This window comes from Bos indicus x Bos taurus, chromosome 28, assembly GCF_003369695.1.
Source record: "Bos indicus x Bos taurus breed Angus x Brahman F1 hybrid chromosome 28, Bos_hybrid_MaternalHap_v2.0, whole genome shotgun sequence".
Classification (NCBI taxonomy): domain Eukaryota; kingdom Metazoa; phylum Chordata; class Mammalia; order Artiodactyla; family Bovidae; genus Bos; species Bos indicus x Bos taurus.
In genome coordinates this window covers 9479166-9502958 of record NC_040103.1, presented here as the reverse complement: position 1 = coordinate 9502958, position 23793 = coordinate 9479166, and the positions used below count along the sequence as shown (strand labels likewise).

Below are 23793 nucleotides of genomic sequence, written 5' to 3'. Positions count from 1 at the left end.
GACTCTCAAGAGTCTTCTCCAACACCACAGTTCAAAAGCATCAATTCTTTGTGCTCACCTTTCCTTATAGTCCAACTCTCACATCCATACATGACTACTGGAAAAACCACAGCCTTGACTAGATGGACCTTTGTTGGCAAAGTAATGTCTCTGCTTTTCAATATGCTGTCTAGGTTGGTCAAACTTTTCTTCTGAGGAGCAAGTGTCTGTTAATTTTATGGCTGCAGTCACCATCTGCAGTGATTTTGGAGCCCAAAAAAATAAAGTCTGCCACTGTTTCCCCACCTATTTGCCACGAAGTGATAGGACCAAATGCAATGATCTTTGTTTTCTGAATGTTGAGCTTTAAGCCAACTTTTTCACTCTCCTCTTTCACTTTCATCAAGAGGCTTTTTGGTTCCTCTTCACTTTCTGCCATAAGGGTGGTGTCATCTGCATATCTGAGGTTATTGATATTTCTCCCTGTAATCTTGATTCCAGCTTCTGCTTCTTCCAGCCCAGCATTTCTCATGATGTACTCTGCATATAAGTTAAATAAGCAGGATGACAATATACAGCCTTGACGTACTCCTTTTCCTATTTGGAACCAGTCTGTTGTTCCATGTCCAGTTCTAACTGTTGCTTCCTGACCTGCATACCGGTTTCTCAAGAGGCAAGTCAGGTGGTCTGGTATTCCCATCTCTTTCAGAATTTTCCACAGTTTACTGTGATCCACACAAAGGCTTTGGCATAGTCAATAAAGCAGAAATATATGTTTTTCTGGAACTCTCTTGCTTTTTCCATGATCCAGTGGATGTTGGCCATTTGATCTCTGGTTTCTTTGCCTTTTCTAAAACCAGCTTGAACATGTGGAAGTTCATGGTTCACATATTGCTGAAGCCTGGCTTGGAGAATTTTGAGCATTACTTTACTAGCGTGTAAGATGAGTGCAATTGTGTGGTAGTTTGAGCATTCTTTGGCACTGCCTTTATTAGGGATTGGAATGAAAACTGACTTTTGCCAGTCCTGTGGCCACTGCTGAGTTTTCCAAATTTGCTAGCATGTTGAGTGCAGCACTTTCACAGCATCATCTTTTAGGATTTGCAATAGCTCAACTGGAATTCCATCACCTCCACTAGTTTTGTTCATAGTGATGCTTTCTAAGGCCCACTTGAGTTCACATTCTAGGATGTCTGGCTCTAGGTGAGTAATCACACCACCATGATTATCTGGGTCGTGAAGATCTTTTTTGTACAGTTCTTCTGTGTATTCTGGCCACCTCTTCTTAATATCTTCTGCTTCTGTTAGGTCCATACCATTTCTGTCCTTTATTGAGCCCATCTGTGCATGAAATGTTCCCTTGGTATCTCTAGTTTTCTTGAGGAATCTCTACTCTTTCCCATTCTATTGTTTCCCTCTATTTCTTTGCAGTGATCACTGAGGAAGGCTTTCTTATAACTCCTTGCTATTCTTGGAACTCTCGATTCAAATGGGTATATCTTGCCTTTTGTCCTTTGCTTTTTGTTTCTTTTCTTTTCACAGCTGTTTGTGGACCTCCTCAGACAGCCATTTTGCTTTTTTGCATTTCTTTTTCTTGGGGATGGTCTTGCTCCCTGTCTCCTGTACAATGTCGTGAACCTCCGTCCATAGTTCATCAGGCACTCTGTCTATCAGATCTAGTCCCTTAAATCTATTTCTCACTTCCACTTTATAATCGTAAGGGGCTTTGATTTAGATCATACTTGAATGGTCTAGTGGTTTTCCCTACTTTCTTCAAGTCTGAATTTGGCAATAAGGAGTTCATGATCTGAGCCACAGTCGGCTCCCAGTCTTGTTTTTGCTGACTGTATCAAGCTTCTCCATCTTTGGCTGCAAAGAATATAACCAATCTGATTTCGGTGTTGACCATCTGGTGACGTCCATCTGTAGAGTCTTCTCTTGTGTTGTTGGAAGAGGGTGCTTGCTATGACCTGTGCATTTTCTTGGCAGAACTCTATTAGCCTTTGCCCTGCTTCATTCTGTATTCCAAGGCCAAATTTGCCTGTTACTCCAGGTGTTTCTTGACTTCCTACTTTTGCATTCCAGTCCCCTATAATGAAAAGGACATCTTTTTGGGGTGTTAATTCCAGAAGGTCTTGTAGGTCTTCATAGAACCATTCAACTTCAGCTTCTTCAGCATTACTGGTTGGGGCATAGACTTGGATTACTGTGATATTGAATGGTTTGCCTTGGAAATCAACACAGATCATTCTGTCTTTTTTGAGACTGCATCCAAGTACTGCATTTCGGACTCTTGTTGACTATGATGACTACTCCATTTCTTCTAAGGGATTCTTGCCTACAGTAGTAGACATAATGGTCATCTGACTTAAATTCACCCATTCCAGTCCATTTTAGTTCACTGATTCCTAAAATGTCGACGTTCACTCTTGCCATCTCCTGTTTGATCACTTCCAATTTGCCTTGATTCATGGACCTCACATTCCAAGTTCCTATGCACTATTGCTCTTTGTAGCATCGGACCTTGCTACCATCACCAGTCACATCCACAACTGGGCACTGTTTTTGCTTGGCTCCGTCTCTTCATTCTTTTCGGAGTTATTTCTCCACTGATCTCTGGTAGTATATTGGGCACTTACTGACCTGGGGAATTCATCTTTCAGTGTCATATCTTTTTGCCTTTTCATACTGTTCATGGGGTTCTCAAGGCAGGAATACTGAAGTGGTTTGCCATTCCCTTCTCCAGTGGACCACATTTTGTCAGAACTCTCCACCATGACCCGTCCTTCTTGGGTGGCCCTACACAGCATGGCTCATGGTTTCATTGAGTTAGACAAGGCTGTGGTCCATGTGATTAGATTGGTTAGTTTTCTGTGATTGTGGTTTTCAATCTGTCTGCCTTCTGATGGAGAAGGATAAGAGGCTTATGAAAGCTTCCTGATGGGATAGATTGACTGAGGGGGATACTGGGTCTTATTCTGATGGGCGGTGCCATGCTCAGTAAATCTTTAATTTTCTGTTGATGGGTGGAGCTGTGTTCCCTCCCTGCTATTTACCTGGGGCCAAATTTACCTGCTATTTACCTGAGGTGGAGGTAATGAAGAACAGTGACCTCCCTCAAAAGATCCCATGCATGTACTGCTATAGTCTGTGTCCCCAAGCCTGCAGCAGGCCACCAGTGACCCACACCCTCGCTAGAGACTCCTGGACCCACCCCAGACACCTACAGGCAAGTCCGGGACAGTCTCCTGTGGGGTCACTGTTCCTTTCTCCTGGGTCCTGGTGCACAAGCTTCTGCTGTGCCCTCCAAGAGTCTATTTCCCAGTCCTGTGTAAGTTCTGGCAGCTCTAAGTACTTTTACACTACTTAATATAAGTGCCAAAAATAGTTACAACTGAAATTAACTATATTGGAAAGATGGGGGGATAAAAGGAAAGATACATGGAGTGGGGGTAGAGGATGATGAAAAAGTCAAGTTCTTAACCACTAGAACAGCAATAAATAATAACTAAAACTGGAATTTGAAGATGAGGAGGTAAATGATATAAGAATCAGCTAAATTGTAAGCAGTTGTCTGGGGATCTGGAGGCTTAGGGCTTTTGTTTTTCATAAAACAATATATGCTTTATGTTTTCATAAAAAAAACATACGTCTCTTTAACTATCTGGATAGTCGTACCTTTGGTAAAAAAATAAAAATTATGTCAACTGGCCTTACCACACTTAACTAGCAGCAGAAGATGACTTTTCAGAAGGAAAATTTAACAATGTATATCAAAATGTCACATAAGCACACTCTTTGACCTAGCCATTCCACTTTTACGAACTAAGAAAATCACTCTACAAGGGAAAAACGAATGCATGACTTAGGATATTCATTGGCTATTTTGTGTTTCTTTTTCTAAAAATTGCTGCTCATTTTCTTTGTTCATTCTTCCACTGACTTGATAGGGGTATTTTACTCTCTGATTTATAGAAACTTTTTGCATATTAGGGGTATTAACCCACTGTTGTAACTCATGCTGCAAATAAAACCATATCTTTTGTCATACGAAGTTTTACATTTTTATATAAATAGGTCTATCAGTTTTATTTCTGGCTTTCTAAATTTAGATAAATATTTTCCCATATATTCTTTGGACTTTTTTTTTTACATTTAGACCTTTAATTGATGTATATTTTATTTTGGTATATGGTGGGAAATTGGGCTCAAGTTTATTTTCTTCTAAAATCATAGCCAGTTGTCCAATAGCATTTATTGAGTAATTTCTTTTTCAACTGATGTAGAGACTAAAATATAATCAAATTTTCATATTTAGATAGATGTAAACAGGTGTACACACATACACACACACACATATATATACACACACAAACATATATACGTATATATAGAGGCAGACCTTGTTTTACTGTTCTTCATAGATACTGCATTGCTTTACAAACTGAAGTTATGTGGCAACCAAGCATTAAGCAAATCTATTGATACCACTTTTACAACAGCATTTGCTCACTTCATGTCTATGTCACATTTTGGTAATTCTCACAACGTTTCAAACTTATTTTTTATTATTCTACTTGTTATGGTGATCTTTGATGCTACTACTATAACTCCCTGGAGGTTCAGATGATAGCAGTTTTTAGCAATAAAGTATTTTTAATTAAGGTATGTACTTTCTTTCTAGACAATCGATCTCCGAGTTTGGAAGATCCCCTGGAGAAGGGAATGGCAACCCACTCCAGTATTCTTGCCTGGGAAATCCATGGACAGACGAGCCCCGTGGGTTACAGTCCATGGGGTTGCAAAGAGTCAGACACGACTAAATGACTAACACTTTCACTTTCAATGTTATTGCACACTTAATAGACTATAGTATAGTGTAAACATAATTTTTCTATGCACTAGGAAACCAAAAGTTCATGTGACTGGCTTTCCTACGATATTTGCTTTATTGCAGTGGCCTGGAATGGAACCCATGGTATCTCTAAGGTATGCCCATGTGTATACATATGTACGGTACATACAGTATACACATCTGTTTTGGACTCAGTTCTCTTCCACTGCTTTAAGCCACCGTGTAACACAGTGAAGCCAGATCAAAAGAAATCACTCACCTGTCCTTCTTCATCAAAAGCCATAACCACCACGGCAGCTCCAAACTTCTTAATCTTTCTGGCCTTCTCCAAGAAATCATCCTCTCCCTCCTTCAAGCTGATGCTATTAACAATGCACTTCCCCTGGCAGCACTTTAAGCCGGCTTCAATCACAGCAAAATTGGAAGAGTCAATGCACAAGGGCACCTGAGCACAGAAAGGCAAGACGATCACAGAAAGACAGCAAGTCACCACAAATCCCCTTCCAAGGACTCTCATATATTCCCTCTTTCTCCTTTAGGGAAACAATATACAAATAACAGAGATAGGATTTTAATCTTTTTCTTGTTCCTAAATACCAAAATATTTGGAGTAATTCCAGTCTAACAAGAGACTTCATATGTGGGCCAGAAACTGGTAACTCAAAAGATCATAGCTAAATATCAGATTGAGAGCACAGAAGTCATTTCACTGGGGTCATTTCGCCCCCTCTGATTCTGATTTTAAACAGGTCATTTAGCTTCTCTTCACCTTAAATTCTCAAAATATTTACTCCCAGAGAAGCCTTGAGGCTTCTAAGTGCAGAGCTTTAAGACACAAATGAAGGATGGGTTAATGTAATTCAATGCTTACCACAGGACTTCTCACTTAAACATTTGCTGAAACTTAACAAAAAAATGACAGCCCTAGCTCTAAAGGCACTAGGAAGTGTCCTTAAAAGAATAACAAAAACAAAAAAAGTCAAAACTCACTCATCACAAGTTCAATTGTAAAGAAATGAACATTTTTAATTTTTTAGAACCCATCTAAAATTTTTGAAAAGCTTGACACAAAAATTAACTTTCATCTTAAAGAACAAATGTAAAAGCCAACATTAATACCTCAATTTAATCTTGTTTTATAATTTTGTCTTACTCTGATATGCCTAAAAAGGTCTCTTCTTCCTGCAATAAGGAAGGACTATCTGATATCTGAGTTCCCTAGTCTGTGGTAGAAACAGAACTAATGATTTGGTAGGAACAGCTAATATATCCTTCAGAGGCATGAGAAGTTAGTTCTTAGCCTATTCAGACATCAGAGGAAATTCAATAATCCTTGTGACCAATTCCAGAAGCCTTGCAAACAGTCGCACTACGGTCACATCTTTTTCTTTGAAGTCTGGTTTATATTGAAAGGCTGCCATTATGTGAGAAAATGAACAACCAGAAACCACTGAGCTTTCAACACAGTACAACAGAAAACCAGCGTATGAGATGACAGACAAAGGGAAAAGTGACAAAGTCAATAAGCGACAGAGCAGCACGTGTAAATTCCCCTTGATGAATCGACGTTCTGCACAACCTTGGCAATGTCAGGCTCGGAAGCAATGAAGTTGCAGAATCTGGTCATTGCACTTGGACCATCCAGCATGCCATCATCCATGTTAATATCCAACACCTGGGCTCCCATTTCCACCTGCATTTTGGCAACGCTCAGTGCTTCCTGAGGAAAGAATTCAAGAGGAAGCAGTATCAGGAGAGGGTAACTCAAGAAAAGGCTGACAAAAGTAGTCCTTCATCATCCCGGGCAGCCCCTTCTAATTCCACTAGGCTACCTAGCCAGCCCTTCACCGTCCCACCCCGACCCTGAGCTGCTCTCAACCATCACAGATGAACCTTTCCTAAACATCTCTTCCATCACAGTTCATCACTCCTCAGAACCCCCAGAGGCTCTGATTCCTCCCGTAAAGAATCTCAGTCCCTCAGCATGGTGTTCCAGATCCTGGGGACCTGCCCCATCATCTTATCCAATTCAACATCTCCCCCCGAACCCTGGCACCCTTCACCCAGCTAAATCTGCTCCTACCTCTGTGCCACACATATTGTTCCCTCTGTTTCAAATATAACCCTCTCCCTTTCTGTACTATTTAAGACCCAGCTCAATTCCCACCTCCTTCAAGAAAAGTCATTACAGAAACCATCCAAAACTTATCTAACTATTCACCAAATCATGCAAAGCATTCACTGCAGGCTACTGACAGCAGTTACATGAAATATAAGTTAAACTTTTTTATGCTAAAAGGATTTTCAAATCCATTAATACATTATTATACACTGTAAATCTCCAAGTACAAAATACAGCATTTCCCACTTATGATCATTTAAGGAATATCCTGTAGGATCAGCGTTTCAGAGAACATACTTTGGGAAACATACTTTGCTTATTCCACAATGACTGGCTGCCTCTAAACATCTGCAACAATTATAAACATTATCACATGGTATATGACATTACCATTTCCTCATGGTTTCACAAATATGGGCTTATTCTCTGAAACAGATTTTAAGCATTTGGAAAATTGAGAAAGATCTTATGTATCTCCTATTCTTGTTTGAACAATGATAGGCAAAACAGATATGTTCAATAAAGTTTTCTAACTGACTGGTAGAGACTTTAAGTCTTTGTTGTATGCTTCATAGTGTAATAAAATAAGCAGGGATAAAATCAACAGTAGATTCTAATATTGTCCTAATATTTTATTAGCCAAAGAAAATCAAACAAATTTTTAGCAATCATGAGAAGAGGCATAAGACCCTCTGGCACAGGCCACAAGGGAAAACCATTCATAATGAGGCATGAGACCCTCTGGCACAGACCATGAGGGAATTCCATTCACAATGATCCAACATTACACAGAGAAAAAGGGTTGCAATAAGATTCAGCAAATCAAAAGGTGTTTTGGTATCAGCAATATATTAAATATCATGAATAAAAAGAAGCATAAGTCATAGTCCTTGTTCTTGAAGGGCTTACATCTAGTTGAGGGCATACGACAGTCATATAAGAAGCTATGAATGCTGCCATACGATGTGAGAGTCAAATATTTTGCCTAAACACCTGGAAGGGTGAGATCTCTGAGGACTGAAGAGAGAAAGCTACCTGAGAGGGAGTGGCTTCAGCTGCCCCTGGAAAACAAACTGGAGGAAGCAAAGGGGAGACAGTAAGCAGTGACCTGCTTAGACCAGAGGTCAAAAGACACAAAACAGAGACCCAATGCCTGACCTTTCTACATCAGAAGAGCAACAGAATAATAGCTCAGGGGTCCAACTTCCCACACATGCTCCAAGGGATGAAGTGATTTGTTTAAAGATGCACAAGTTGAGTGAACAGACTGGACTGGATCTTCTCTCAGGTCAGTGCTCATTCCCGTAACCACAGAACCTTGAGGGAACACTAAATAGGGGAACTACAATCCAGCGAGGAGTCATTCCTCCCCACACAATTCCTACTTCCCAGCCCCATCCCTGCTGAGACAGCAGAGCAGTGAAGGGTATGGGCTTGGAGGACTTGGGGTCTAACATTCACTTGCTGTGAAACAACAGGCGAGTGGTTTAACCTCCCCCAAGCCTTCAGCTGGACATCTATAAAATGGGGATGATAACAGCAACTCTCTCACAGGTCTGAAAAGATGAAGTAAATAATGCCACAAAGCGCTGAGCACAGGCATATAGTAAGACCTTAGGAGATGACAGATACCACTCCCACTTGCCTGCTTCTTCCTAAAACGCTGTCTGCTCTCAGTAGCAAATCTATCAAATCTGAGACTGAAAAGGACACCACAGACTGGTTTTAATTATCAAAACATAAAGAGAACACCGCCACTGCAGAACTCTATACCACCATGAACGGTCATAGGGATTTCATAAGAGTATACATGCATGAAGGCCTGGAGGCAGAAGAAAGCCTCCTGGAACATTCAGATGACAGATCAGGACAGAAGGCAGGTTGGTATCTAACTGGAGAGGACTGGATGATGGCCTGGGGAGTTTGGGTTGAATCCCATGTGCAAAAAAAGCCACCCCATGAAAGCTTTTGAACTTGGGGAGACCATAGCAGCAGGACGTGGTGGCTGAGCAGTAGCAGAGATGAAGGGAAGAAGACAGATGGGAACCATCAGGAACCATATAACCACATAACCGAAGTACCCGCAGAGCAGATCTCCATGGGACACCACAGAGCACTCATTAACACGGTGATAAAGGAGAAGGCAATGGCACCCCACTCCAGTAGTCTTGCCTGGAAAATCCCGTGGACGGAGGAGCCTGGTAGGCTGCAGTCCATGGGGTCGCTAGGAGTTGGATACAACTGAGCGACTTCACTTTCACTTTTCACTTTCATGCATTGGAGAAGGAAATGGCAACCCACTCCAGTGTTCTTGCCTGGAGAATCCCAGGGATGGGGGAGCCTGGTGGGCTGCCGTCTATGGGGTCGCACAGAGTTGGATACGACTGAAGCGACTTAGCAGCAGCAGCAGCAAAGGATGATAAATGCACACTTTCTCTGTGACTAAAACTAAGTCTACTTTGATACTGGTTGCTGAAGATCTAAAGGTTTTAAAATCTTAAAATGAGAGAAGGTTAATGAAAAAAATAAAATCATTAAAGCCCAGATCAGATTCCTCCGTGATTTAACTTCATATTTGCATAAGAAAAAAGAAGTCGGTCCATGGTGGGCTCTCTCTGGATTAAATTCTGCTCATTCATAGAATGATCAAGTTTAAGAACACTAGGGCAAAACTTTTCAAGGCAGGGCCTATTCTTTCTTTTGTGTTTGCTTGTTTATTGTAGTTTACAGTGAATAGAATCAATAATACCATGCTGGTCAGTATCTGATGTGGTCATGAGAATATAAATAGGAATTTTCCTGGCTTTCCATTTCTTTGAAGGATTTGTGAGAAGCTGAAATGAACAGTATCTTCAAACTTTTAAAATTTCACAATTAATAGAAACAGCTAGAACCTGGGTCCCTCCCATCTCATCCCATTTCATACCTCGAGTGCATTTTTTTAACAAATATCAACAAGAGCAGCTTTGATTTTTCGAAGCCTCATCCTCCCACCAGCCTGGCCGGCTGCAAACACACTTTACCATTCTCACACTGTCTGGTAGCTCTGCTAACAATGCTATCAAAGGCAGAGCAGCTTTGTTTACATGCTGTCTTAGCCAAAATACATGGCGGATGCCTCAAGGGTCTTATTAATGATGCTCACTTCATAATTTCCTGCCATGATGAGCTTAGCAAATCTCCTGGATCCTGCAACGTTACAGCGCTCTCCAATGTTAACAAAGTTGGTGTATGGTCCAATCCTGAAGGGCTCTAGACCTTAAAAGGAGAAGTATTTTGAAAATTTTCTGAAAATACATGTAAAGACAAGAGACAGAAAACAAATGTTGTCGTGAGATAGAAAAGAAGTTTCTATGCCACATCCCATCTGACTAGCTAGGCATGGCCTTTTCCCCTAGGGATATTTAAACACGGTACAAGTCTCTACGTTTATAACCAGAACTCTCAAAAGAAGAAATATTTCAGGGTTGGAAATTGCAAATTTCTCTAAAGAGCTGAATCGTAACCAGCTCTGAGTAACAAAGCAAAATTATCATCATATTCTTATGTAACCAAGAGTCTGGGGCAAAAGCCATGAGGTTAGAATCTAAAGGAATGCTCCCCAGCTGTCCCTTCAGACATGGGCTCGAAGCCAGAGGGAGTAAGCTTTCTTAATCCTACCAACAGTGTATTTAGAGTTTTATCTCATCTCTTTGATCCAGAGGGCAAGAACCAATAATCAGCAAGGCCAGACAGGGTCACTAGGAAGGACTCGGGCTGAACACTGGGAGACAGCTGACCCTGGGCGAGCCACTTAGGCTTTTTGCTCCTCCTTCCTTATTTGTCAAGGGACAATAACATCTCCCCGTTAAAGGCTGATTTAGCGGCAAATATCAGATAATTACTATGGATATGTTACACTGAGGAAAAAAGCAACATGCAGTATAAAGTACTACCAGAGGAAATGACCTTTAACTGTTTTTGTTCTACTTAATATTTACAGTATTAGGAGCAGAAGCCTTGCTAGATGGTCACAGGCAGGCTCTGGGGACAGTTAGCCCCAGGATGCAAGCCTGTACAGCCATTTTAGTCAGCACCCCAGGGGGCTTGTCTCGGAGGCTTCAGCTTACGAAAGGGCTCCAGGTCTTTTGTTCCCTGGCTTGGAAGACTATCACTTCCCAGTTCGGGCCAGTGATTTCCTTCCCCATTGGTACCATCCTCACGGCCTCATTCCCCCATGCCAGCCTCAGGGCATCCCTGATCTTTAGTTAGAACCTGGAGTTCCCAGGACACACAAGCAGGCTGCCAACATTTAAATGCTGGAGAGGCCCTACTGCCTTGCTCTAAAAGCATTTCACACAAAGCACTTCTGATCTATTATGAATGTGAAGCATCTGACAGAAAAACTACATTTGCTCTCAAGCCTGCAATTTATAAAAGAACAATTAAAAAGAGTATGTTTGATGTTATTCTTCTAAAATCTGATTGAAGGTGTTTTTTTAAAACAATTTAGAAATAGCACATGAAATTCAAATCAGAAGAAAGAATTCTTTCATTCTTACATATAGAAACTCTTTTTAAAATCGTAACTAAATGGTTATCTCCTATTTCAACTGTGGCGAAGGTTAACCATTTTAACTTAGTCCTTGGCTGAAGTGGTTCAGATGGTAAAGAATCTGCCTACAATATGGGAGACCCAGGTTCAAACCCTGGGTGGGGAAGATCCCCTGGAGAAGGGAGTGGCAACCCACGCTGGTACTCTTGCCTGGAGAATTCCGTGGACAGAGGAGCCTGACAGACCACAGTCCACAGAGTCGCAAAGAGCTGGGCACAACTGAACAACTTACACTTTGGCCGAAGTAAGATCTGAGGATGAAATAAACTATTCCACCACACCTCTCTCTAATAAAAGCCCCCTTTTCAGGGTAGGGGGTGTATCATAAATCACAAATCCCTCTTCTTCTAGTTTTATCCTATCTTCTGGAGAATAAAAAGGAAAAAAAGGGTAGACTGAAGAGGTATATTTTTAACTCAACTTCATCTCACTCACTGGGATTAATTCTATGCAGTATGTTCAGAGTGAAAAAAGTAGTTATTACTTTTACTGTAACTTGTACTTTATTTCACTTTTCTTAGGAGACGTATGGAACAAAAATACATCAGTTTAGAGAAATGTTAAATTCTCAGTTAGGGTGCAGAATTCCTCGTGTGTGCTATTTGCAGGTTCTCTAAGAAACTGTATATACATTTTCTTTTTTGCTTAAAGATATTTTCTAAGAATACAACATTAAAGTGTTGTGGGAAAAAATAAAAAATTTAAAGCTTTTTTTCTAATTGTTGGCATGATAACCTATTTTACCAACACTCTTTTGAACACTGAAGCTTATTCTGAAAAAGGGAAGCTGCCTACCCCACAGGGCTGTTGAGAACAAAACAAATAATAGATATTACAACTGTTTGTAAAGTCCTGAACACATACTCAACATAAGAGCAGGTCAATGATATTTTAGAAGCACATAAAACTTTCTAGGAAGAGACTACCATCATTAAAAAACCTTGAGCCTGGGCTAGATTTTTTAGCAACTAGCAGCAAATCTGACAATTAAAATTGTTAGGCTGTGCTCCACGTACATTTTCAAAGCAGTGCACAATAATTCTGACCAAAGGCACTACCTGTGCCTTCCTTCACATTTCCCTGAAGTATCTTCCTGCTCCCATCCCTAAAAAACACAATGGGTTCTTTGCCAGAATTTAAGTGCCAAGAAAAACACATAGTCTTCTTTGACCTAATAAACAAGTTCCTTGACATAAACATCACTACCACGTAGACTAAACATACAAACTTAATCTACAAACGATTTCTGAAATTACAAAAAAATCACACCTTTACAACTTACCAGACAGTAGCATATGCCCTTCGAAAACAGTGGCAGGTGGAACTCTAGGCTTACAGTTTTTCACAGCTTCAGCAATTTCTCTGAGTTAAAAGAGAAAACACAATATCCATTAACTCAGAACAAAATTCAATTAAGCTGATTTCCAGCTATGACATTTAGTCTGTTTAACATAATTATATACCTAGTTCCAAATGTGCAGCAGCAATTGTGCTTTTTAGTTCTCTCAGTAATGCAGAAACTGAATCTATAATATTTCACATTTCTGTATCTGTCCCATCTGCTGTGTATGGACTGGACCAGTTTCTATGCTCAGACGTGAACCTACAAACATGCACCTACAGATATGAGACAGTTTACACAAATGCACACAGCAAATCTCCTCGACCTTTCCCAAACCTGAAGATGTCCTTAAGCCACACAGTAATTTAAAAGAAAGAAAAGGCTTCATTGTTGAGAAGGAAGAGAAAGAGGAGAGGAGATGCCTAGAGCAAAGGAAATTAAATCCTTTAGGTATTTTTTTTCAAGCACACACACACACAGTAGAGAGGATTCAGAGTAAGACATCACTAAAACTCCAAAATAACTACTCATGGAAATTTGTTTTAGTTATTCATACTCTTTGGAACCTTCTCGGCTTCAATGAAATATGTCTCTATTCAGCCTTGAAAAATCTGCCTGCTCTACTAAATTGATCAGGACCAGTATGAACCATTCACTACAGCCCCCCAAATTAATATGTGAATGACAAAATAAAAGCAGCAAATATACATATACAGAGATAGATAAACAGACACACACACACACACACAGGTATTTTTGAAGCAACTCTTTTTATAAAGGAAGAAAGTGAACGTGAACGTGGCTTAGTCATGTCCGACTCTTTGTGACCCCATGGACTATACAGTGCATGGAATTCTCCAGGCCAGAATACTGGAGTGGGGAGTAGCTTTTCCCTTCTTCAGGGGATCTTCCCAACCCAGGGTTTAAACCCAGATTTCCCGCCTTGCAGGCAGATTCTTTACCAGCTGAGCCACAAGGGAAGCCCTATAAAGGAGGCGATAACCTTAAAAACAAAAAGAGATCCAAAGATAAGCTATCCTCAACTATTAATAGCTTTCAGATAGTATTTAAAAGATGTTTAAAAAATTATAGACTCTTAATAGAGTCTATCACAGAGGTCAACAAAAGCAGTGCAACATTAGGCAATTCACAAAGTGAATATTTTATAGGTATGAAACAGATGCAGAACAGTCAGGTGACTAGCTCAAAATATGATCATCAGTCACTTTAGGAAAAAAAAAAAAAAACAGAAACAATCCTCAACTATATTTCACTCCAATTGTTTTTCAATTCCGACCCTCTTTATAAGAGGATTAATCATGAAACTGCAGGGACTTAACCATACCCTTCACCATGTCCTGTCTCACACTCCCTTCCTTAACCCTCAACAACTTGGATTAAGCGGTGACTGTGCCAGGTGAGGTGAAGATACTCTTCTTGACCTCAATGTGCTTGCTGCTTACTGTCTTTTCTGTCCATGAAAGAATCTAGTGGAGGCAGGTATTTCTCCACATATGAGCTGTCCTTCCTTGAGCACTGGAAGTAAACACTGGAATATTAATCAGGTATTTAAAGGTACAGTGTTAAGATAGCTAGCATTTGCTTATAATCATCTAAAGGGGAAAACGAAGTTAGAAAATAGATAAAATAATAGCAAAATGCTGAAAATTATGAAAATTACATCTTAGGCACATGGGATTTCATTTTATTATTTTTGTACTTTATAAAAATTAAAGTATCCTAGTTTGCTAGGACTGCCATAATGAAATACCACAGGCTAAGGAGTTTAAACAGCAAGATTCATTTCTCAAAGTTTTGGAGGCTAGAAGTCTCAGGTCAAGGCGTCAGCAGGACTGGTTTCCTCTCCTTGGCTTCTAAATGACCCTCTTCTCCCTGTGCTTTCACAGGGTCCCCTCCTGTGTGTGTGTGTCCTCACCAGTCACACACTGGATCAGGATCTATTCACATGACTTCATTTTACCTTAATTACCTGCTTAACCACCCTACCTCTAACTATTGTCACATTCAGAACTGGGGATTAGGGCTTCGATCTATGAATTTTGAGGGGGACACAATTCATCCCATAACAAAAAATTAAACACTTAGAAGTGATTATCACCTGATATGATCTGGTGTCGTACCACAGCATCCGCCAACTATGTTGACCAAGCCATCAACAGCAAAATCCTGCATTTAGAAAAAGTTTCAGAGAGCTCATCTGAATTCTAAGTTCACCACCATCAATTCACCATCAATTCAGCATCAATTCTAAGTTCACCACCATCCACATTTCCTGAATAACTAATTTTACATTTAAAAGAGAGCTAAACATATTTGACTCTAGATATAAAGCCTTCACAAGACTCAGATACTTAAAAGCAGAGAACAGTTCAGATGAAATGCAATGAGACATCTGCCTATCTGATCATAATAAAAATTTCTTTTACCTATATGCTGAGCAGAATGAATATGAACTGAATAATGTATTTTCCAATAACATCTAAGTTATTAGTATTTAAATTTAAATTCAAATGTTGAAAAAATCAAAAATTCAATTCCTCAGTCACAATAACCACATTTCAAGTACTCCAATGATCGCAAGTGATAGAGGTTACATAATGCATAATGTGGGTCGGGAGTTTAACCACAGCTGGTCTGAAGGAAAAGATAACCGAGAGGGAACTCAAGGAACTGAGAAGTGACAGTACTGAAAAGAGCATCTACATAAGGTACTGAAATCATAAGAATTAAGTCAGAAGAGGAGACAATGTCAATAAGCCAGAAGCTAAAAATCCAAGGAATGAGGAAAAGAGACCCAGGGGTTAGAAATAAGGAGGAGTTGTGGGCAATACGGTTTTGTGAACCAGGACTTCAAAGATGGAAGGTGTATGGAGAGAACGAGAGCGGGGGCGATGACAATGGGGAGCAAAGAGATGTCAACGCCACCCAGCAGTTTTGTGGGTGGAGAAGACCACTTGGGAGTGCTCAGAGGATGAGTTTCAGTTAGTTTGGGTCTGACCTCACTGAGAATCCACTTGTTTCTACTATGAGAGGGATGCTGACAGCAAGCCCCTTCCTCTGCCTCCATCATATTCATTCATCTTAAGCTTTTATTTCTTATATACTTATATATACTTATATATTGGGTTTTCTTTAGAGGCAAAGTCTACATCTAAATATTCTAAATCAAAAATTCCATTTCTTTATCTCTTAAAAACCAAGTGAAAGAGGATTCGTGACCTTTAAATGCATGGCCATCACGTGGGGAGTTTCATCATAGTCACCGAAGGTATTGGGAAGACCTAAGAAAGCATATTTCAACCATTACTGGAAATTTTCACAAACAGACATAGTATTTGTAAAGGCTTTAGGTTAAAAGGTTAGCAAACTTTTTATTTATAATTAAAGCAAGATTACTTAAAAAAATAACAATTCATATTAAACGTAAGTACAGAGACAACATATCAAACAACAACAAAATCACAGAGGAAAATAAATACCATTATTTCTTTTCCATTTCAAAGAAAAGCTTCACTACTACATGGGACTGAATTCCTCTACCTCTGGCCCTCCCCTTCCTATAAAGGAAATTAATTCTAGTCACCTAGCTGCCAGGGGGCAAGGTTTGAGGGAGTACCACACATCCTTTGAACTATCAAGCACCAGGCATGCAATTAAAAACAACCAAAACACAGCCCATCCCCTTTCAAGTAAGTTTTCCCAAGTAAGACTTCAGCATCTAATCACCCAATTTCCTGTTTTATTTATTATCCACTTCTAGTTATCTTATTCCTAATGCTCAAAAACATACACCAGGAAATCTGGTTAACCCAGGATGGATTATCAATATTAAAAGGACAGCTTAAAAGTTGTCTACATTTATCTTAGGAATTTTTATATACCATAAATTTGAAGTCCTAACTTAAAAAGAGGAAAAGTAACAGGTTCTTTATCTGCTCATTTGTTGATACAGGGGAACAAAGAGGGCTCTCACACAGGGTCTTTGCGCCCATCACTTTGGCCACGCCCACATGGCAAGCACTGTCACCAATTCCAAGACTCTGGTCAGTTAAGCAATGAGGCTTCATTCCCCCAAGCTCTGTCCACTTCTGACACTTTCAGGCTGAGCCAAACTGTTCTTTCATATCTAGACGGAAACAGTTGTCCAGACCCAAGTATTCTTCATTTAAAAAATTCCTATTAAAAGCTGACTATATCCTAAGATCTACAAAACAAACTCTTTTAATCCAGATCTGCTTCCCTATCTACTCAGGTCTTGTGTATCTGGATTCTCCTATGTATGACTCCCCTGAAACACATACCTGCATTGGGATAACAGAGAACATAAGCTGTTGTACATTTTCCAATTGTTTCAATAAAAGGTCTCATTTCAGCTGCACCCAGAGCACAATTTAATCCAATGCTGAAAAACAAAAAGAAGAGATTAGAAGCACCCTCTTTTATTCTAAATATTTATACACATACAAAGTTATGATGAGGAAAGGAGTATATTTAAAACCAAGCAGATAATAAATCTCTTGATTTGAAGCACATTTAATTCAGCTCCAGTCAAAGCCACCTCACTGATGTTCCCTGCAGCACTAAATATTTCCGCCCATGTCTCCAACAGATGATCTTACAGCTTAAGGATCCACACTATAAATAAAAAAATAAGTTCACAGTTTCATCACTGGTATACCACGAAACAAAAATGTCTGCAAATTACCACCACTAATAAACATTGATTGGAAAGCAATACTGCAGAGAAAGAAAAAGGAAGATCTTGCAGGTAGATGGAATATTAATGGTATATGGAAGCCACTTTGGGCGTCTAGAAGACCAAGACTTGGCCCTTGATCCAACTGACTTGCAACATGATCTTGGACTTAGAATTTGTCCTCTTATAAATTAAGTGGGTTTACTTGCAACCAAGGAGCTCTGTGTTTTGCAAATGAAACTTACTGCGATTCAAAACAGATCAAAGCAGAGCTGCTAAAACCCCTACAAAGCCACTCTCAGCGGGAGCTGCCAAGGCCTTCAGGAATTCAAGAATTAACTTGACTGGGACTATGTCATCTTTTATTTTTTCATATTTAACTTTTTTTCCCTTTATTATGATTTCTTAGTGCAATGTGATATACTAGATTAGACCTGGAACAGAAAAAGAACAGTGTGGAAAAACTTGAAACCTAAATAAAGTATGGAGTTTAGATAACAGTAATATGCTTTTAGTTTTGCTGAAAGTATCACAGGTAATGCAAGATGTCACATTAGAAAAAACTAGATTAAAAAAAAAAAAAACTAGCTGAAGAGCACACAGGAACTCTGTGTACCATGTGTGCCACTTTTATGCAAATCTGAAATTATTCCACAATAAAAAGTTTATTTAACAAATTCACAACTGCCATTTGTGATAAAAAAAAAAAACTCCTAGTTTACTAGGAACAGAAGAAAACTTCTCACACTGGATAAAGCACATCTATTTGGTGATGTAGAATTAAATGTTTTTCCCACAAGATCTGGAACAAGGTAAGGATGACTTCTTTCACCTCCTGCTAAAGGTCATGCTGGGAGTCCTAAGAGGGAATTAAGAGAAAATGGAAAATAAAAGGTATGCAGATTGGAAAGGAAGAAACAAATTTGTCTTTTTTCACAGGTAAGACTATCTATTACTATTCCAAAGAATCATCTAAAATGCTCTCTGAACCCAAACTGTAAAGTACAAGGTTCATATACAAAAGTTAACTGTTTACCTAAACACTAGCAATGAGCAATTGAAATTTGAAATACAAAACATAACAGTTTACATAACATATTTACAATGGCACCAAAACAAATGAAATACTTGTGTATAACTTCAAAACTCTGATGAAAGAAATCAAGGAAGATCTAAATAAATGGAGATATATCCTAAGTTCATGAACGGGAAGATTTATTATACTTAAGACCTCAATTTTTCCCAATTTTATATACATTCACACACATCAATTAAAATCCAGCAAATTATTTGTGAATACCAATGAACTGATCCTAAAGTTTACATGAAGAAGTAAACGGCTGCTAATACAGTTCCTAGAGGAGAAGAACAAAGTTGAAGGACTGATACTACCCGACTTCAAGATGCATTAAAAAGCTAAAGGAACCTCTGGTATTGATGAGAGCACAGAGCAACGCAGCAGAATAGAATCTAGGAACATAATCAACTGACTTTTGACAAAGAAGCAAAGGCAATCCAATGGAGAAAGGACTATCTTTTCAAGAAACAGTGCTGGAACAACTGGACATTCGCATTTGACAACTTAATCTAGACACACATCTTACATCTTTCATAAAATTAATGCAACATGGTTAACTGTAAATTGAAAAACTATTAAAGATATAAATATGTATATAAAGATTACACAAGAGATAAATCTACGTGACCATGGGTTTGGCAATGAGTTTTAGATACAGTACCAAAAGTAGGTTCCATGAAAGAAAAATAAATTGATAAGCTGGACTTCACTAAAATTAAAAACTCTGTCCAATGAAAGAGCAGACTTTAAGAGCATAAGAAGACAAGCCATAGGCTGGGAGCAAATATTTGTAAAACACATATATGGTATTCAAAGTTGCTGGTTTTTGTTTTTTAATTCTTAAAACTCAACAATAAGAAAACTACCCAACTCAAAAAAAATAAACAAAAGATCTGAAGAGCAAACAGCTACCTCAAGGTGTTGTTGCCAAAATTAAAAGAGCATAAAGCACTTAGAACTGAGCCTGGCACACAGCAAACTCCCAATAAACGTCTACGACTCTTATTTTTATGGCCAACACTATAATAAAAGTTCACAGAGCACTCTGAGAAGAACATTGACCTGGGCTGGTAAGCGAGGGAAGCGTCCCTGGAGAGGACCCTAGGGATGGACTTAAAAGGCTCATGTGTTGGGGTGAGAATGCAGGGCAGGCACAGCCTCCAGGCAGAGGTAGTCCACGCATGGACAAGGCAAAGGAAGAAACTGTGTATACTCTAAGAGCTTCCATCTCATCACCATTTTGATCAGAAAAATATAGAGATATCTTAAAATACAATGCAAAAGCCATATTAATTTTTAAAAATATTTATATATTTTTTTGGCTGCAATGGGTCTTAGTTGCTGCACTCGGGATCTTCCATCTTTGGTTTAGCATCAGAACTTTGAATTGCAGCATGTGGGATCTAGTTCCCTGACCAGGGTTTGAACCCAGGCCCCTTGCATTGGAAGTGCAGAGTATTAGCCATTGGACCACCAGGAAAATCCCGGCCATGTTAATTTTAAAGATAAAAATCTAAGTTTTCGAATTCCTACTGTATTCCAAATTAGGCTGTTTCACCTTATTCCAAGCTAGGCTGTTTCTGGTTGCTCCACAAGCAGAGAGTGAAAAAACCTTACTGTTTTTAAGTGCTGATAATAGATTTAAAGTGTTTTTACTGGGCCAAGGCAGTCTTAAACTATAAGGGGAACATTCACAGACAAAAAGGCAACTCTCTGGCTTGTCCAAGGAGTATAAGAACTCTCCCAGTAACTCAAATTGATTCATTTAGGTTGTCTTCTGATGTCCTCAGGGCAGTCAGAATATACCTCAAGGAAAGTCGATATTTCACACAAGTGATACGGAGGGAATATGAAGAAGCAATTCACTCCAAGGTCACAGGCCGTAGTCACTAGAAGAGATGAACCCCAAAAGGAATGGAGGCAGGAAAGAATGATCACTCACCAGAGTGGGTCTGCATGAGACACGCTGATGACAAATGCCTCCCCAGTCTGGCCAGAGAGAGTCCGCCCACTTTTATCAACAATTGTCCCTGAAATCTGAATTCAAAAAGTAAACTCAGTCAACCACATAGACTTAAGAATACAGTCTCAAAAACAAAATAAAACTAAGAAGCTTTAAAAACAAACAAACAAACAAACATGAAAGAGAACTGTAGCACTAAGGCAACACTGTTTAACCATGGTTGGAAACAGATGAGTGCCCAGGGGAGAGGTTGGAAAGCCAAAGAAACAGAGAAAAGGGAAAGTCAGGGAGGCAAAAGCAGTGCCCAAAAAAGCTTTAGGATTTACACCACCAGTCCCATTGGAGAGGACTTTCCACAGATATTTAAGGTTATCCTGGTCTCTTGCTGTTCAACATCTGATTCGTCTAACAACGCTTGTGAGTTCTAATCTATTCTCAGCAAGCAGTGCGGGCCTGCCTAGTGCATCAGTGAACTGGCAGTCTGCTGTCTCTGGTGGTGGACGCTTCATGGTCAGCTTCAAGTCCGTCCCTCCCCGGGCCCTAGAGACAGTGAGCCTTTGACTCTGGGGACCAATTCAGCCAGGCTTCCTTGGAATAGCCTGCCTTTCACCAACCATCTCTAGATTCGTTGTCTTCACATTTCTGCAGATAAGACTGCTATTGGTTTGAAGTGATGGTAGGAGGGAGGTAAAGAGAGGAAGTTAAAATAGTTGGTTCCTAAAAGATGATCAATACTCTCAAAAGTTCTGTGTCAGGAAAACTAAAACCCCACCCTCAAAATGATGACATTAAAAAAAAAAAAAAAAAACACGAAATTCATCAAGCAAATACTTTAGGACTTACAAAGACAGGCCGGGGAACATACTCCTCTTCAAAAAGTTTTTGGACTGCAAACAAGGCTGCCTGCCAGGGAGAAAAAGGGACATCTTTGTTACTGAGAGACTGTGTCAAAGGTCACAGTCTAACAGGCTGATCAGAATGTTCCTTTTACCAAGGCCTCTTCAGATAAGACACATATCACGCTCTCTGGGGAGGAGAAACAAGTCCCCCATGTGACATACAACACCCACACCCCCTTCTCAAGGTAACACTGTACATATTCAGTTCAGTTCAGTCCCCCAGTCATGTCCGACTCTTTGTGACCCCGTGAACCGCAGCACGCCAGGCCTCCCTGTCCATCACCAACTCCCGGAGTTCACCCAAACCCATGTCCATTGAGTCGGTGATGCCATCCAACCATCCCATCCTCTGTCGTCCCCTTCTCCTCCTGCCCTCAATCTTTCCCTGCATCAAGGTCTTTTCAAATAAGTCAGCTCTTTGCATCAGGTGGCCAAAGTATTGGAATTTCAGCTTCAGCATCAGTCCTTCCATTGAACACCCAGGACTGATCTCCTTTAGGATGGACTGGCTGGATCTCCTTGCAGTCCAAGGGACTCTCGAGAGTCTTCTCCAACACCACAGTTCAAAAGCATCAATTCTTCAGCACTCAGCTTTATAGTCCAACTCTCACATCCATACATGAGCACTGGAAAAACCATAACCTTGACTAGACGGACCTTTGTTGGCAAAGTAATGTCTCTGCTTTTCAATATGCTATCTAGGTTGGTCATAACTTTCCTTCCAAGGAGTAAGCATCTTTTAATTTCATAGCTGCAATCACCATCTGCAGTGATTTTGGAGCTCCAAAAAATAAAGTCTGACACTGTTTCCACAGTTTAACCATCTATTTGCCATGAAGTGATGGGACCAGATGCCATGATCTTAGTTCTCTGAATGTTGAGTTTTAAGCCAACTTTTCCATTCTCCACTTTCACTTTCATCAAGAGGCTCTTTAGTTCTTCTTAGCTTTCTGCCATAAGGGTGGTGTCATCTGCATATCTGAGGTTATTGATATTTCTCCCGGCAATCTTGATTCCAGCTTATGCTTCCACTGTACATATTACAACAAAACAAACGCTGACTGGAAGTCCACCCATGAACTAATATTTCCCCTGAGGAAGAGCTGAAGAGCTACTCTTTTTCTTCCTTCTCTCAATCAAAACTAAAAAGACGTAAATATGAAGCCTCTACTTCTACAGCCTCACATAAACAAGGTAGGTCCATGAACCAAGAGTGTGCTGCTGCTGCTAAGTCACCTCAGTCGTGTCCGACTCTGTGTGACCCCATAAACAGCAGCCCATCAGGCTCCCCCGTCTCTGGGATTCTCCAGGCAAGAACACTGGAGTGGGTTGCCATTTCCTTCTCCAATGCATGAAAGTGAAAAGTGAAAGTGAAGTCGCTCAGTTGTGTCCGACTCTAGCGACCCCATGGACTGCAGCCCGCCAGGCTCCTCCATCTATGGGAATCTCCAGGCAAGAGTACTGGAGTGGGGTGCCATTGCCTTCTCCGAACCAACAGTGTATGTCACTGCAAAAAAGAATATGAGCTAGAATGGGTTGTAAAGACACGAATGCTGTGTTAATCTGTACTGTCCATGTTTTCTTAAGTTCCAAGACCAGAAACTAAGGTCCTCTAATGCCCAAAGCTCTTCCATATCTGAACCCACAGACAGAGATACTGCATACATAAAAACTATAGTAAGGTAGTATTTTTCACCTATTAGAGTGGAAAAGATCAAAAAGTTCAATAGAGGGGGTATGGTGAAAGCAGCAGCATTCCTGTGGACTGCTCCCTGACTGGAGGATAAATGAGTACAATCTTGGAGGGTGGAGATCAAAAGTAACAGTGCCCAGACTCTTTAACGCAGCAATTTCACATGTAGAAATTTATACTCAGAGACACTGTCAAAAATGTATGCGTGAGGATAGCTACTTTTTATTCCACACACTAAGTACCTTTGTACGTATGTAAGGAATACAAGCACATACGCACACTCACTCGTATACTTTTCTCTGAATGGAATCTCCATAGGGCCTCCACACCAGGAACAGCAGTTGTCCCTAAGGAAGACAGCTAGATACCCAGGGAATGGGGGCAGGGAGGATATTTACTTTTTATTCCATATATTTATCTTTAATTTTAGAATCGTGCATATATATCTGACCTATGCATCCATGCACATACAGTAGCTATACATGAAAATATTCAGTTTCATAATTAAAAAGTTCTTTATATAAAATAATAATGTTATATGTCCTCACTTC

At 40.0% G+C, this 23793-nt stretch overlaps 1 protein-coding gene across 3 annotated transcripts in view; it reads right to left on the bottom strand.

Annotated features, from left to right (window-relative positions):
* Nucleotides 1-23793, bottom strand: part of MTR (5-methyltetrahydrofolate-homocysteine methyltransferase) — a 131795-nt gene that overhangs the window by 78967 nt on the left and 29035 nt on the right. For 2 of the 3 annotated variants that reach the window (XM_027531013.1, XM_027531014.1), the window contains exons 7-15: nucleotides 21494-21553; nucleotides 20630-20724; nucleotides 17215-17315; nucleotides 16133-16194; nucleotides 15012-15079; nucleotides 12833-12912; nucleotides 10102-10214; nucleotides 6414-6554; nucleotides 5094-5279 (exon numbers count right to left, since the gene is read on the bottom strand). In XM_027531013.1, the coding sequence (XP_027386814.1) occupies nucleotides 5094-5279; nucleotides 6414-6554; nucleotides 10102-10214; nucleotides 12833-12912; nucleotides 15012-15079; nucleotides 16133-16194; nucleotides 17215-17315; nucleotides 20630-20724; nucleotides 21494-21553 (906 nt within the window). Of the gene's footprint in view, nucleotides 1-5093; nucleotides 5280-6413; nucleotides 6555-10101; nucleotides 10215-12832; nucleotides 12913-15011; nucleotides 15080-16132; nucleotides 16195-17214; nucleotides 17316-20629; nucleotides 20725-21493; nucleotides 21554-23793 lie in introns of those variants that run through there. The other variant, XM_027531016.1, reaches the window with a different exon arrangement.